The sequence below is a fragment of the Hyperolius riggenbachi genome, chromosome 12 (genome assembly GCF_040937935.1).
Source record: "Hyperolius riggenbachi isolate aHypRig1 chromosome 12, aHypRig1.pri, whole genome shotgun sequence".
Taxonomy (NCBI): Eukaryota; Metazoa; Chordata; class Amphibia; order Anura; family Hyperoliidae; genus Hyperolius; species Hyperolius riggenbachi.
In genome coordinates, this window is record NC_090657.1 from 168322571 (window position 1) to 168338878 (window position 16308).

General features: G+C 47.0%; 1 protein-coding gene and 1 long non-coding RNA gene across 7 annotated transcripts in view; one reads left to right on the forward strand and one right to left on the reverse strand.

Moving 5' to 3' along the window:
- Positions 1 to 16308, forward strand: part of LOC137541790 (uncharacterized) — a 318006-nt gene that overhangs the window by 261994 nt on the left and 39704 nt on the right. The window lies entirely within an intron of this gene.
- Positions 1 to 16308, reverse strand: part of LOC137541785 (cadherin-like protein 26) — a 177106-nt gene that overhangs the window by 10338 nt on the left and 150460 nt on the right. For 2 of the 5 annotated variants that reach the window (XM_068263289.1, XM_068263286.1), the window contains 4 exons: positions 10489 to 10557; positions 10345 to 10401; positions 8455 to 8526; positions 5047 to 5118 (listed from right to left, as the gene is read on the reverse strand). In XM_068263289.1, the coding sequence (XP_068119390.1) occupies positions 5047 to 5118; positions 8455 to 8526; positions 10345 to 10401; positions 10489 to 10557 (270 nt within the window). The remainder of the gene's footprint in view (positions 1 to 5046; positions 5119 to 8454; positions 8527 to 10344; positions 10402 to 10488; positions 10558 to 16308) is intronic. The other 3 variants (XM_068263287.1, XM_068263288.1, XM_068263290.1) reach the window with 3 other exon arrangements.

A 16308-nucleotide genomic window follows, 5' to 3' on the forward strand; every position in this document is an offset into this window, starting at 1 on the left:
AATCTGCAATAATAATCTGCAATAATTCACACACTGGCAAATCTATTTCTCAACTGCTCACATTAACCTTCCTGGCGGTTTATTTTTTCTGCAAAAATTGCAGAAATCCAATTTTTAAATTTTATTTTTTTATGTTTCATGTAAAGCTACCAGAGTACTACATGAAACTTCACTAGAGGGCGCATGTGTCCCTCTAGTTCGATCATCGCCTGCATCAATAGCAAACAGGGGAACGCGTATATAACGGGCTCCCCTGTTTGGCTTCTCCTGTCGCCATGGCGACGATCGGAATGACGTCATGGACGTCAGCCGACGTCCTGACGTCAGCCGCCTCTGATACAGCCCCTAGCGCTGCCCGGAACTCATTGGTCCGGGCAGCGCAGGGCTCTGGCAGGGGGTGGGCCCTCTTCCGCCGCTGCATGCGGGCGATCGCCGCAGAGCGGCGGCGATCAAGCTGTACGCGCGGCTAGCAAAGTGCTAGCTGCGCGTACAGCTCTTTAAATGGTGCAAATCGCCCCACCACGGGCTGAGGATCTCCTCCTGCGCGGCATAGCCCGAGCTCAGCTCGGGCTTACCGCCAGGAGGGTTAAAACCTTTATTGACAGACTCCAGTAAGAGAAGATTCCTTCTCTTAGAGTCCATTGTGTGGTTCTTACATTTCATTCAGCAGCCAGTTACATAGCTCCCAACTGTCCCTCTGTCCCTCTTTACTCCTCATCTGTCCCTCTTTCAGGACTTTGTCCCTCTTTCTATGTAAATATATATATTTCTCTACTAAAAAATGTGTTTGATTGACTCTAAACTTTATTCCCATCCTTTAAATTAATATATTACTGATTTTAAAATGTTATTATGAAGGAAAATTAACCAGGATAGAAAGGACCAGTGTGGTTTGAATTATAAAACAACATATTTTTCTTATGAAATCTTTATGGTATAGACTAGGGGCGTGATCAGGGGTGTGGCTTAAGTGTCCCTTTTTCTCATCTCAAAAAGTTGGGAGGTATGCAGTTATGTGATTTTAGAAATGGATGATGATTCAACATATGTTCCCTTGTAACAACCAAGGACAGCAAAACACTAGGTGGTGAATGGGACACACATCTCTTGTTACACCCCCTGATCAGTACATCTGCAGACACGCCCCTGAGCACTACATCTGCAGACACACCCCTGAGCACTACATCTGCAGACACGCCCCTGAGCACTACATCTGCAGACACGCCCCTGAGCACTACATCTGCAGACACGCCCCTGAGCACTACATCTGTAGACACGCCCCTGAGCACTACATCTGCAGACACGCCCCTGAGCACTACATCTGCAGACACGGCCCCGAGCAGTACATCTGCAGACACGCCCCCGAGCAGTACATCTGCAGATATGCCCCGAGCAGTACATCTGCAGACACGCCCCGAGCAGTACATCTGCAGACACCCCCCGAGCAGTACATCTGCAGACACGCCCCGAGCAGTACATCTGCAGACACGCCCCGAGCAGTACATCTGCAGACACGCCCCGAGCAGTACATCTGAAGATGCCCCTGATCAGTACATCTGCAGCCTCCCCCCGAGCAGTACATCTGCAGACAAGCCTCCCCCCCAGCAGTACATATGCAGACAGTCCCCGAACAGTACATCTGCAGACACATCCTCGAGCAGTACCCCCCCAAGCAGTACATCTGCAGACACGCCCCGAGCAGTACATCTGCAGACAGGCCCCTGAGCAGCACATCTTCTGACAACCTCCTGAGCAGAACATCTGCAGACAACTCCCCCAAGCAGTACATCTGCAGACATACCCCCGAGCAGTACCCCCCCAAGCAGTACATCTGCAGACAACAACCCCTCAAGCAGTACATCTGCCGACACGCCCCCGAGCCGTACCCCCCAAGCAGTACATCTGCAGACACGCCCCTGAGCTGTGCCCCCCCCAAGCAGTACATCTGCAGACACGCCCCTGAGCAGTACATCTGCTGACATGCCCCTGAGCAGTACATCTGCTGACACGCCCCTAAGCAGTACATCTGTAGACACACCCCTGAGCAGTCCCATCAGTAGACACACCCCTTTCCTATTCAGGTGACCAATTAGCTCACCTACCACAGTAGAATAATCCTGAGGTGAGAGGATATCACCATTTTCATTCATTATAAACAATGCCAGTTGCCTGGCTGCCATGCTGAGCATTTGGCCTTAGTTATGTTTGAGTCACACACCTGGAACAAGCATGCAGCCAGCGGAGTCACAGCATCTGATCTGCTGCTCATTCTGGGGCAGTGACTTATAGTATTAGAGGCGGAGCATCAGCACAGAAGTCAGGCAACTGGCATTGATTATTAGAGAATGTTCTGTTGCTCCTGTATGGAACTATTACTTGTAGTAGTTCAGGTGAGACGAATAATGTTCTCGCATTTAACGTGGTATAAAACTCAAAATTACATCTATGCTTTAACATTGTGCAGAGCATAAAACTACTAAAAACAAGTAAAGACTGGTTCTCAGTCATTGGAAGGCTTTGCTCCATTCACTAAAGTGAACTGATTATGTTTGCTGGACAAATGATCAGAACTAAGTAATTACTGCACACAAAAAAGTACAGAAAGTTCTCTGCTTCTTTCCCAGATACAGCTTTTTATATTTATTAACTATGCACAAACAAGCTGAATGCAATCTGATCATTTTAGAATGGCAATTTTACCAGTTATATCCTGAATGAAGAACTAGCTTGACCTTTTAACCCTTCCAGTAACCTGGAGACCATTTTATCTCTCTTTTCCCCAAATAATTTTTATACAGTGTTTAATGTTTTATACCAAATATGAATTTGAGCTTTATACCACTTCAACAGCTACCACTTGATATGCTAATATTACCATCTTGCATGCAGATTTAATGCAAGCTGTATGGAGCCTGGAATTGGGCCTATCAGAATCAGAAGGAGGTGCATTTGATTGGCTGATTGTACGATGCTTAGAATTTTCAGTAAATCTGCATGCAGGTCACTATTATTAGTATCTGATTGGCCATCTCTACCTATTAGGTTAAGTTCACATCAGGTTTACTATAAGTCCGATATTCAGTGGGAAAACAGCAGCATTTCTCCCTCACCTGGGTCCACCGGTCTGCGCTTCCTCTCCAGCTATTAAGCGTAGCAGTGTAGTAATATCAGGCATAATATCAGGCAGCGGGCGGGGATGACTCACCTCTTCCGCGTTCCAGCGTGCGTTCCACTCTCGTCCCTTCCTGCAATGCCGCCCACTGTACTGTAAGTGAATGCCATTGCAGGAAGTGACGAGAGTGGAACGCACGCTGGAACGCGGAAGAGATGAGTCATCCCCATCCGCTGCCTGATATTATTATGCTGCTGCGTTTAATAGCTGGAGGGGGAGCACAGATTGGGGGACCGAGGTGAGGAGGGGGGGTTCGCCCCACCACTTTGCGTTAAGGACAACCTTAACGAGAGGGGTATGGAGGCTGCCATATTTATTTCCTTTTAAACAATACCAGTTTTCTGGCTGCCCTGCTGATCTATTTGGCTGCAGTAGTGTCTGAATCACACCAGTAACTAGCAGGCCGCTAATCTTGTCTGACAATGATGTCAGAAACATCTGATCTGCTGCATGCTTGTTCAGGGTCTATGGCTAAAAGTATTAGAGGCGGAGGATCAGCAGGGCAACTGCTATTGTCTAAAGAAAATAAATATGGCAGCCTCCATATATTCCTCGTTACATTTGTCCTTTAAAGGACTACTGTAGGGGGGTAGGGGAAAAAAAGTTGAACTTACCTGGGGCTTCTAATGGTCCCCTGCAGATGTTCCCCCCTAACCCCCTACAGTAGTCCTTTAAAAAGTATTCAGTTGGCGTTGATCCATAGCATTGGATTTAATTCTGTTGGGAAGATGCATTTTTATTCCTATGCTGACATCTTGTGGTTAAATTGAAAATTGCATGGGCTGTTTCAAATCTGCTAGCTATTTTAGTGGTTTTCATATGCAGTTAAAGGGAAGGTTAACGCAGGAGCTAAAAAAAAATAAAAATCCAAATCCACTTACCTGGGGCTTCCTCCAGCCCGTGGCAGGGAGGACGTGCCCTCGCCGCGGCTCCGCAGGCTCCCGGTCTTCTCCGGTGGCGCACCCGACCTGGCCAGGCCCGGCTGCTAGGTCGGGCTCTTCTGCGCTCCAAAATGCACCTCATGGGGGCGAGCTGACTTCATCGGACGTCCTCCGGGCTGTACTGCACAGGCGCAGAGCTACTGTGCCTGCGCAGAACAGCCCGGAGGACGTCTGATGACGTCAGCACGCACCAGTGACACGCACGTAACCTGAAATGATGTCACTAAATAAAAGCAATAAGCAAAGGACATGGAGAAAGTGCTGCCCAAGACTCTGTAGTCAGTTCCAGCAGGACAACCTGTCTGCAGCTCTGAAAGATCTGATGAACAATCAAAGACTCCACTCTGCTGTTGTGGCTCTCCGCACAGAGATAAGCGAAAATAGACGATCTCTGTTGGGTCCGCTCTACTGCGCAGGAGACTTGCGCCTGCGCAGTAGAGCGGGCCGACAGTGATCGGTTATTTCCACCTATCTCCGTGCGGAGAGTCGATACTGCGCTGTAGCCAGGAAGGTAAATATTTACATCCCCGCTGTTCGGGGAGCTTTATCGCAGCCACCGTGGGACCGAGGAGGACGGGGGAAGCCCCAATAGGATCCGGAGGCTTCCCCCATCCAAGGTGAGTATCCCCCAGGGGAGTTTTTTTTTTGTTACAGGCTTTCTTAAAGGAGTAAAAACCGCAGAATGCAAACTGGGTAACCACACCCGAGTGACCCCCTAAGTGAGCACAACATTGTTCCAATCACCCACCTGCCAGTAGCCGCAAGAGTGTGTGAGCAATGAGCATGTTGTCCCCCCACCCCTCTCCATAGCAACAGACTCGTCACGGCGGGGAGGGGAGGCAATGAGACTGTCAGCCCCTCTGCTGGATTGTGACCGTACAATGCACTCAGTACAACGCACAGCCAATACATAAGATCATTCCATGGCCTTACCTGTGATAGCGTTCCATTCTGTAACGTGCGCCTCACAGTGGAAGCTGCTATTCCTGCACCAGCCGCCTCCTGCTAATACAAATGTACATTTATATGCTGTAATGTACACACATTGCCTAGTCTTGCTTTTTCATACTTGTTCTAGATGTATATCGCTAAAATATAGTGAGGCTTATGGTGCCCATACACAATACAATAAAAACATTTGGTTTTCCCGTTTATTTGATCAAAATGATCAAATCGAAAAAATAATCTTTTTTTTCACTTAAGAAAAACAAATGATTACCGCATTTTTTTCAATAAAAATCTGACTTGGACATGTTGGAAAAATCTTTATATTTGATCTAACAGAATAATCGAACAAAATGATGTAATCTAAAAAAATGAAAAAATTGTTCCATGTATGGGCACCATAAGAGTGCTGGTCAAATAGCATGCATGCACACACATGTACACACACGCATACGCATACACACTCAAACATGCATACACACAACCATACATATACACAAACGTACGCACACGCATACACGCCCATGCATATATACAAACGTACGCACATGCATGCACATGCATATACACAAACATGTATATACACACACGTACGCACATGCATACACACAAACATGTATATACACACACGTACGCACATGCATACACACAAACATGTATATACACACACGTACGCACATGCATACACACAAACATGCATATACACACACACGTACGCACATGCATACACAAATATGCATATACACACACGTACACACGTGCATACAAACACACACACACGCATACACACACATACACGTACGCACATGTTTACACATGCAAATGCATACACGCACGCCCGCACATGCATACACACACACACGTACGCACATGCATACACACACACGCACATGCATACACACACATGCATACACACACACACGTACGCAAATGCATACACACACACGCACATGCATACACACACATGCATACACACACACACGTACGCAAATGCATACACACACACGCACATGCATACACACACATGCATACACACGTACGCAAATGCATACACACGCACATGCAAACACACATATGCACACACATGCATACAAACACACACACACATGCATGCATACACACACACATACACGTACGCACATGTATGCAAATGCATACACACACGCATACACACTAAAAGAATAATCAAACAAAATGATGTAATCTAGAAAAATGAAAAAATTGTTCCATGTATGGGCACCATAAGAGTGGTGGTCAAATAGCATGCATACACACACACACGTACACACACGCACATGCATATACACACAGGTACGCACATGCATACACACAAACATGCATATACACACACGTACGCACATGCATACACACACATGCACATGCATAAACACACGCACATGCATAAACACACGCACATGCATAAACACACGCACATGCATAAACACATGCATACACACACGCACATGCATACACACACGCACATGCATACACACGCACATGCATACACACGCACATGCATACACATGCACATGCATACAAACAAACACACACATGCATACACACACATACACGTAGGCACATGTATACACACGTACGCAAATGCATGCACACACGCACGCACGCAAATGCATACACACACGCACATGCATACAAACACACACACATGCATACACACACATGTACGCAAATGCATACACACACGTACATGCATACACACACACATACGCAAATGCATACACACACATGCATACACACATGCACGCACTTGCATACACACGTACGCAAATGCATACATACACATGCAGAAGCATACACACACGTACACAAATGCATACACACACACGTACGCACATGCATACACACACACGCACATGCATACACTCACACGCACATGCATACACATGCATATATATACACACACACACACAAATGCATACTCACACAAGCACGCACATGCATACACACACGCACGCACATGCATACGCACATGCATGCACGCATACACACGCACGCATGTACAAATCAGAGAGATGCAGGCACAGATAACGCTATTTTTCCAGAGTTGTCACACGACTACTTGCACTAATCAAAATACTCCATTATCGAACTGTGTAATTGGCTGGTAACACTACCATTCCTAATGACAGCCCAGACTTGCCCCTAGGGAGGGTGTGTGGATGGGTGACTGAATATGCATTTGCAGGAGGATGCCGTATACATGCACTGTGCTTTACATGTAGTCAGCACAAACTTATTAAAATAGCCCAGTAATACACTATGAAGCTACACATTCACAGACTCCAGTCCGCTGTTGTGGCTCTCCGCACGGAGATAGGTGAAAATAGCCGATCTCTGTTGGGTCCGCTCTACTGCGCAGGAGACTTGCGCCTGTGCAGTAGAGGGGGCTGACAGCGATCAGTTATTTCCACCTATCTCCGAGCGGAGAGTCGATACTGCGCTGTAGCCAGGAAGGTAAATATTTACATCTCCGCTGTTCGGGGAGCTTTATCGCCGCCGCCGTGGGACCGAGGAGGACGGGGGAAGCTTCAATAGGATCCGGAGGCTTCCCCCAGCCAAGGTGAGTACCCCCAGGGGAGGTTTTTTGTGTTACATGCTTTCTTAAAGTGGACCCAAATTAAAAATACAAGATTTCAGAAATAAAATCTATTTTCTAAATTATAATGATAAATAGCAGCCTTTTTTCAGCTGCATGATGACAAATATAAAATATTTTACATTTATTGGAGGAACCCCTCCCTTCCTTTCATATTGCCGGGATTTTTCCGGCAAACTGGTGGAAGAGATAAAAAACAAAACACAGGCTGCTACTGATGATGTCACAGGGGAGGTGATCTCAGCTTGTGCGAGATTTCACATAGACAATGCCCCTGTGAGGGAGGGTAGCTGATGAAAAACACACCCACGATCTAAAACCTCCTACTAAGCTCAGAAGTAATGGCAGCCACCTGTATAACCCTAGTTATGAAAAAAGAAGGGTAAAAAGCATGCACTGAAATGCTCATAGGCTTAAAGGAGTGTTTATTTATCTTTGTATGTGTCAGAGTGGTGCAACTAAATATTTTTAATTTAAAAAATGTTTAGTTTGGGTCCACTTTAAAGGAGTAAAAACCGCAGAATGCAAACTGGGTAACCACACCCGAGTGACCCCCTAAGTGAGCACAACATTGTTCCAATCACCCACCTGCCAGTAGCCGCAAGAGTGTGTGAGCAATGAGCATGTTGTCCCCCACCCCTCTCCATAGCAACAGACTCGTCACGGCGGGGGGGGGGGAGGGGGGGAGGCAATGAGACTGTCAGCCCCTCTGCTGGATTGTGACCGTACAATGCACTCAGTACAACGCACAGCCAATACACAAGATCATTCCATGGCCTTACCTGTGACAGCGTTCCATTCTGTAACGTGCGCCTCACAGTGGAAGCTGCTATTCCTGCACCAGCCGCCTCCTGCTAATACAAATGTACATTTATATGCTATAATGTACACACATTGCCTAGTCTTGCTTTTTCATACTAGTTCTAGATCAGAGGTGCCCACACGTTTTCGACTCGTGAGCTACTTTTAAAAATTAGCAAGTCAAAGTGATCTACCTATGCCCAATTTTTGGAGCACACTTGTATACACAGAATGGAAAATGTAGTGGGGTCGGGATCTACCATGAAGGCCTTCGCGATCTACCTAATGGGCACCCCTGCTCTAGATGTATGTCGCTAAAATATAGTGAGGCTTATGGTGCCCATACACAATACAATAAAAACATTTGGTTTTCCCGTTTATTTGATCAAAATGATCAAATCGAAAATAATTGTTTTTTCATTTAAGAAAAACAAATGATTACCCCATTTTTTTTCAATAAAACTCCGATCAGACATGTTGGAAAATGTTTTATATTTGATCTAACAGAATAATCAAACAAAATTATGTAATCTAAAAAATTGTTTCATATATGGGCACCATAAGAGTGTTGGTCAAATAGTATGCATGCACACACACGCACGCACATGCATACGCACACGCACGCACGCACGCACATACATACGCACACGCACGCACATGCATACACACAAGCACGCACATGCATACGCACGCACGCACATACATACGCACGCACGCACATACATACGCACACGCACGCACATGCATACGCACACACGCACATACATACGCACACGCACGCACATGCATACACACACATACGCACATGCATACACACACACACACGCACGCACGCACATGCATACACACACATACGCACATGCATACACACACACACGCACGCACGCACATGCATACACGCACGCACATGCATACGCACACACGCGCATGCATACACACACGCACATACACACACGCACATGCATACACACACGCACGCACATGCATACACACACGCACGCACATGCATACACACACGCACATACACACACGCACATGCATACACACACGCACGCACATGCATACACACACGCACGCACATGCATACACACACACGCACATACACACACGCACATGCATACACACACGCACGCACATGCATACACACACGCACGCACATGCATACACACACGCACATGCATACACACACATACGCACATGCATACACACACACACGCACGCACGCACGCACATGCATACACGCACGCACATGCATACACACACATACGCACATGCATACACACACACACACACGCACGCACATGCATACACGCACGCACATGCATACGCACACACGCGCATGCATACACACACACGCACATGCATACACACACGCACATGCATACACACACACACGCACACATACGCACGTGCATACAATGCAATGCAATGTGCATGCGTAACCTGAAATGATGTCACTAAATAAAATCAATAAGCAAAGGACATGGAGAAAGTGCTGCCCAAGACTTTGTAGTCAGTTCCAGCTGGACAACATGTCTGCAGCTCGGAAAGTTCCGATAAACAATCACAGACTCCTCTACCAGCAGCACGGCCCCATCTCGGGTTCTCTGCACTGTAGGTACACGTGTGTGCAGAGCAGAATGGCAACCTAGGCAGGTGCCTGGGACCTAGTAGGTGTCAAGAGGCCCACCAGTCACCTTCTCTGATCTCTCTCCACTTCAGTTTACCAAAGGGGACACAAGGGGGCCCCAAATCTACTACCTTGCCAGGGAGGTGACTGTCCTGGTGACAAGTGGTAGGTAGACACTGCCCTACATAGACTGTACTGGTGTATGAAAGGCACAGCTGACAGGTAAGGGTGTAACACTTACCGCTTCCCAGGACTGGTACTGCGCCCGTGGCATTGCCCATCCAGCGCCATCCATCTCCTAAAGGAAAGCAGAAGATGTATCACATTGTAGCCATATTTCCAGGAGTCTGTCATCTGGTTATATGGAAATACAATGACTACTCACCGTCTCCCATGGCAGGTACTGTCCCCGCAGCAAGCTGTTATTGAGCGACCTCCCGACTGCCTCCGTCTCCTGAAACAAAGATCTGTCAGAGGGACGCGGCCATTTCATGTTACAGGACAAGTCTGCCCACAGCGGGCACTGGTAGGTGGGCACCACTAGACAGAACACCCCTCCCCACCTGTATAGCTCAGGGGAAATGGTTAGACAGACACAAAACATTTATATGGTGCTTTTCTCCTGGCGGACTCAAGGTGCAAGGGCTGCAGCCATCAGGACATGCTGTATAGGCAGTATCAGTGTTAGAGAGTCTTGCCCAAGGTCTCCTTACTGAATAGGTGCAGGCTACAGGAAGAGCGGAGTTTCAAACCCAGGTCACCTGTGTCTGAGGCAGAGCCCTTAACCAGTACACTATCCAGCTTTTCCTCAGGGTGATTTCTGCTTTTGCCTCCTCTGCTATAAAAAAGCTATCCATTCGCTATTCGACTGCGGCACCAATCAGACTGCAAGTGTCCTGCGATCGACATCACGTCGGCCAAAGAACCACCACCCCCGCAGGTCGATCCTGGAGCCATTTGTGGCATTGAAGTACTCCGGCGGTAAACAAAGCTTTTCTCCAATTTTGTTGTTTTAATGCCTAATTGGGCTACATATTGTATAGTGTATGGGCAGCTTTATAGAGTCACACGGCCAGATTCCCCAGTTATTAGCGTCAGTATGAAGCACCCTCTCCTCTCAGCGAGGTGATGGTTGGGTGGAGAGTGGAACAAGCTATTCTGGAGGAATATCCACCCTCAGGATCTCTAAGGAATCAGAAGTTAGGGTCCGTTCTTACTACAGCGATTAGCAGGTGATTCCCGCTAATCACTGAAGTGCTAGCGCTTTTTAAAGCGCTAGTTCTATTCTAACCCTATGGCAGTAATCTCACTGCCGCGATTGGCGCTGATCGTGGGCGATTAGCGCCAATTGTGAAACCTGTTTTGTCGCGATTCTGGAGCGATCGCAGTACAGTGCTTAGTGCACTGAATCACGAAGTGTACAGTGATTTTATTGCGCTAATCGCAGTAAAATCACTTGAGCTAAGCTCTACCGTTTTGTGCTTTTAAGTGTGAATGGGCTCTTAGCAGATATCATTATCCGGTCAATACACAAACTCATGGTGTCAGCTTTGTGGGGTGAAAGTCATTAGGATTTGATGGAACTTTTGCAGTGCAAGTAAAGTTTCGGACCCTTATTCAATTTGCTTTTTTTCCTAAGTTTTCTCCCAGGAGGTAATTTTTCATCTTCTGTTTAAAATTATTTTTCAGCACTTTGCTATTGAAAAAGCACCAAAAAGTAGAGAGAAAAGTGTTGTCAAAATTATTCTGAGTATTTTCTGGCTTGCTGGTGGTTTGAACTGCATTTTATTAAAAAGGTGTGAAAATGTCACCTTGGAGAAAACTTAGGAGAAATAGTGAATTGAATAAGACCCAGGGTCTGCTAAATCAGATTTAGTAGTTTTCAGGAGTGTCTGTGTCACTGACTGTCATATGATGTGTGATCAGTAGTTTCACCGCTGCAGGCCGGGGTACGAGGCAATGTCCATAACTCTCCTGTGAGCTGTCACCACTGGATGTTGTACAGATGGGCTGCAGCTGTCCTGATGTACATACACACAAGTCTTGGCTTGATTTATACTCTGGTCCTTCCAGAAGGAACTCAGACAGCAGCAGGTGAGGAATATTTATGTCAAAAAATTCCATAAACACTTAAAGCCCCCCTGGGAATCTGGTGGTGACGGTAGACGGAGGAAAAGTCCCCTATACAGTGAGTCTCCCTCCCCCACACTCTGTAACCTCTTCCTGACAGGCTTGTCCAATACAGGAACTGCTTGTGGGAGGGGCAGGGGCTGCCATGGGTAAATTACAGCACTGTTTGGCTGGCTGTTATGCTGATCCTCTCTGAATCACTGACAATTCAGCAGATCAGGTGCTCCGGCTCGTGGCCAGTAAAACGGGCCTGTGCCATTTACATGTATCTCCGTATGTAAGTATGTTGTATTTGTGCCGCAATAAAAAGATTGAAAAACAAAAAGGGCCCGCACCTTGGAAAAAAGGGAACCGCCATAGGCACCCATTATAAAAGCTGCGATTAGAGGCATTGGGCAGAAATTTGGGCACTCAGAGTCGCCTGATAAAATAGTACTGAGGCTTCCCGCTATGCAAATTGTATTACACAGAGGGCACAGAGCGCCCGACCTATCAACTCTATAGGACTGCAGTGCCACTACCTGCTGCTAGGGGTGCTACATCTCATAGTCTAAAGGTGTCCATACATCTAGCGATGATTGGCAGATCAACAAAGAGACAAATCTCTCTCTGATCGAATCTGATTAGATGGAGATCTGTCGGCTGCCCATACACCGCAGGCCGATTTCCAGGGCCGGGCCGAGACATAGGCTGGAGAGGCTCCAGCCTCAGGGCGCAGGGTAGGACGGGGAGCACAATTCATTCAGCTGTCATTCCCAATTGTGTTTGAAGCAGAAAGAAATAAGAAAAGGGGATACATAGCAGTGACTGCAAGCCAGATAACTAGATATTAAGGTGTTGGGGAGGTTGTGGGCCCTGTGGCGCCTCTTAGTCTAATAGCAATCAGTGTGTGACGGCTGGGGTGGGAGGGATGGAGGGGCGCACTTTGGTGTCTCAGCCTTGGGTGCTGGAGGACCTTGTCCCGCCTCTGCCGATTTCTGATCAATTTCATGCTGAAATCACTCAGGAATCAGCCTTGTGACGCTGCATCCGACCGCCTCGCCTTCCCCTAATGTAAAGTGTGTCATCACACACGCCCATGTTACTACAGCAACCCTGTGGGGTGGGTGCACGTGGATTTCACAGCCCGGAGCCAGCGTCAGACATGGACAGGCAAAGTACTGTATACTTGTAACGGTTGTATAACGTATTGGTGTAGCGACACAGATGTCTGATTATTGTGTGATCTGCAGAATCACCAATAATACAGACTCTATACCTGATGAGTCTCTCCTGACGTCAGCCGACCGGCAGGTCAGCTGACGCGCCTTCTTCCAGCATAAAGGTCCTGTCTCCGCGCGCGCCCGCACGAGACAGCGACCCTGTGAGCAACTGACAGTCCCGTCCCTGGCGTGCTAGATGCCAGCGGAACGGATGAGGCCTCAGTACCGGGAACAAAGGCGGCTGCAGAGGCATCCTGCGTACCCGCAGCTGCCATCATGGGGATGTTACAATACTGCACCGGGAGGTGAAGAATACTTATGGAGGACTACGCTGAGGTTTCGTCACTTATCCCGATATCACATGCCGCTACCGCAATGCACCCGATTGTCCACGACAGCCCGACATCTTGTCCGAAAGAAACATGTGACCTATTTCGGACCGAAATTGGTCGCGTCAGCGACAGAACAAGCTTTTGCCAGCACCAATTTTCATCCTAGTCAATAATAATTATTGAATTGGATGGTTGATCGGCCACTAAGTCGATAGATGTACACTAGATGATGTATTGTGCACACCACCTATAGTTGCTGTATAGGAACACTGTGTGGACTCGCTTATACCGCTGTCTACACCGCCATCTATACGGGACACCACACAATGAATTAACTAATGGATCTAACATCTATTACCTGTTATAGATTGTGTTTATTACACAGTATATCCGCTATATCTCTTTCTTATGAAATAAAACATGTACGTAACCCCTAGGAGTACGGTTCTCGGCATTGGAATGAGTAATGGGGTAGAGAGGCGACCATGCTAATGTATAGATTGTGTTCCATCTAGTTACAGGAAAAACACAGGCTTGTAAATAGTAATGCTATAGTCAGGCAGCAGGTGTCCCTTATATGTGTCATATCCCCCAAGGAGGTCACATGATAATTGCCTATAAGGCAGAGGGTGGAGTGTGGAATACCAGCACAGGTCCTGATACGCAGCCTCTGTCTACACGCTATATGAATAGCCACATCCTGCTGGATACATTACCCAGGACACAATGGCTTCAATTCGCTAAGCTTTATCGAACATTTAATAATTTACCTCATGAGTAAAATCTACTTTTGAATTCATTAAGGTGTAATAGATTTATTGAACATTTTATCGATAAAACATTTAATAAATCTATAACACCTTAGTGAATTCAAAATTAGATTTTACTCATGAGGTAAATTATCAACGTTTGATAAAGTGTTTGATAAAGCTCTGTGAATTGAGGCCATTATGGGGAGAGGAGTTCGTGAGGCCCCAATGGAGTTCACACCATTGAAAGGAACGCGAGGTGTGGGACCTATGGAAGCTGCCATATTTATTTCCTTATAACAATACCAGTTGCCTGGCAGTCCTGCTGATCTTTCTGGTCAGTAGGGTATAAATCACACACCTGAAACAAGCATGCAGCTAATCTTGGCAGATTTGTCATAGACATCTGATCTGCATGCTTGTTCAGGGTCTATGGCTAGATATATTAGAGGCAGAGGATCAGCAGGACAGCCAGGCAATCTGCAATATTTAAAAGGAAATAAACATATCAGCCTCCATATCCCGCTTACCTTGGGTTCTCTTTATAAGGCACTGAGGTGAGACAGTTACAGTTGTTGCAGTGTCTAATTGTGCTCATGTACACGGACCTCTTTGAGTTCAGCTCATTCAAGTTTCTTATTAGTATTACTACAGCTCTGCTGCAAGTCACCTGTAATATCAGCTTGTCTTAGGGCTTGCTCACACGGACGTCTGCCCAGGTTTCGGCGGCGTTGCGTTCGGGCTTTCATTTGCGGTCAGTGTTTTTTTTCCCCATGGGGGACATTAGCTGTGGCGGTTAACCGCTCAAGGACGCTACATGTAGAGTCCAGGGTCGACACGAACGCCAGGGAAAATCGAGATCTGAACGCTGCGTTTGCATGAACGCCAGTAAAAGCCTGGTACAAGTGCTCCCATTCACTTGAATGGGAGCGTTTTTAACGCCAAGTCCTGAACACTGGCGGTAAATGCGTGGCAGATGCCCGTGTGAACCAGCCTTTAAAAGTAGACTTAAGTCACAAAAATGATTAAGCCTTACCTGGGGCTTCCTGCAGCCCCCTGGAGTCATTCTGCACCCTCGACGTCTGTCCGACTCCCTCCAGCAAGCAGTAGCAAACCCTGCAAAGTTGGCAGGTCACCGCCAGTCCGTGGCTACTGCGTATGCGAAGCGCCGAGCCGCATGCACCCTGAATGTGCTCTGCGCATGCACAGTAGCGATTTCTGCATATTATGCATGCGCAGGACGCTGCCAACCTCAGGAGCGTGGTGAGGAGGCATGTGGGCGGTTGCGGCTGCTTGCCAGAGGGAGTCGGACCAACGTCGTGGGCACAGGACAACTCCAGGGGGCTGCAAAAAACCCCAGGTAAAGTTAAAATATTTTTTTTATTTTTGTTTGTGATTTAAGATTTCTTTTACAGAGGCAGCAGTTCCATTTTTGAGAGTCACTTGGTAATGCAAAACCTGTGTGTTTATTTACAAATTACATAAATGTGTTACATTTACATTTATGTAATTTGCAAACCTGCAACCACCTGCTCATGGCAAGAGATAGAGAAGAGTGCTCCATCCTCATACTGCTAGACCTTTCTGCAGCCTTTGATACAGTTGACCATGACATCTTGATAAGCAGGCTACAGGAATACTGCGGCATTGATGGCTTAGTTCTTCAGTGGTTCCAATCCTTCTTGAATGGCAGGACCCAAAAAGTGTCTATGGGGCCCTTCCTGTCCACCTCTGTACCACTTAAAGGAGTCATCAGGGCAAATATAGTAAAATGAGTGGTACTTACCGGGGG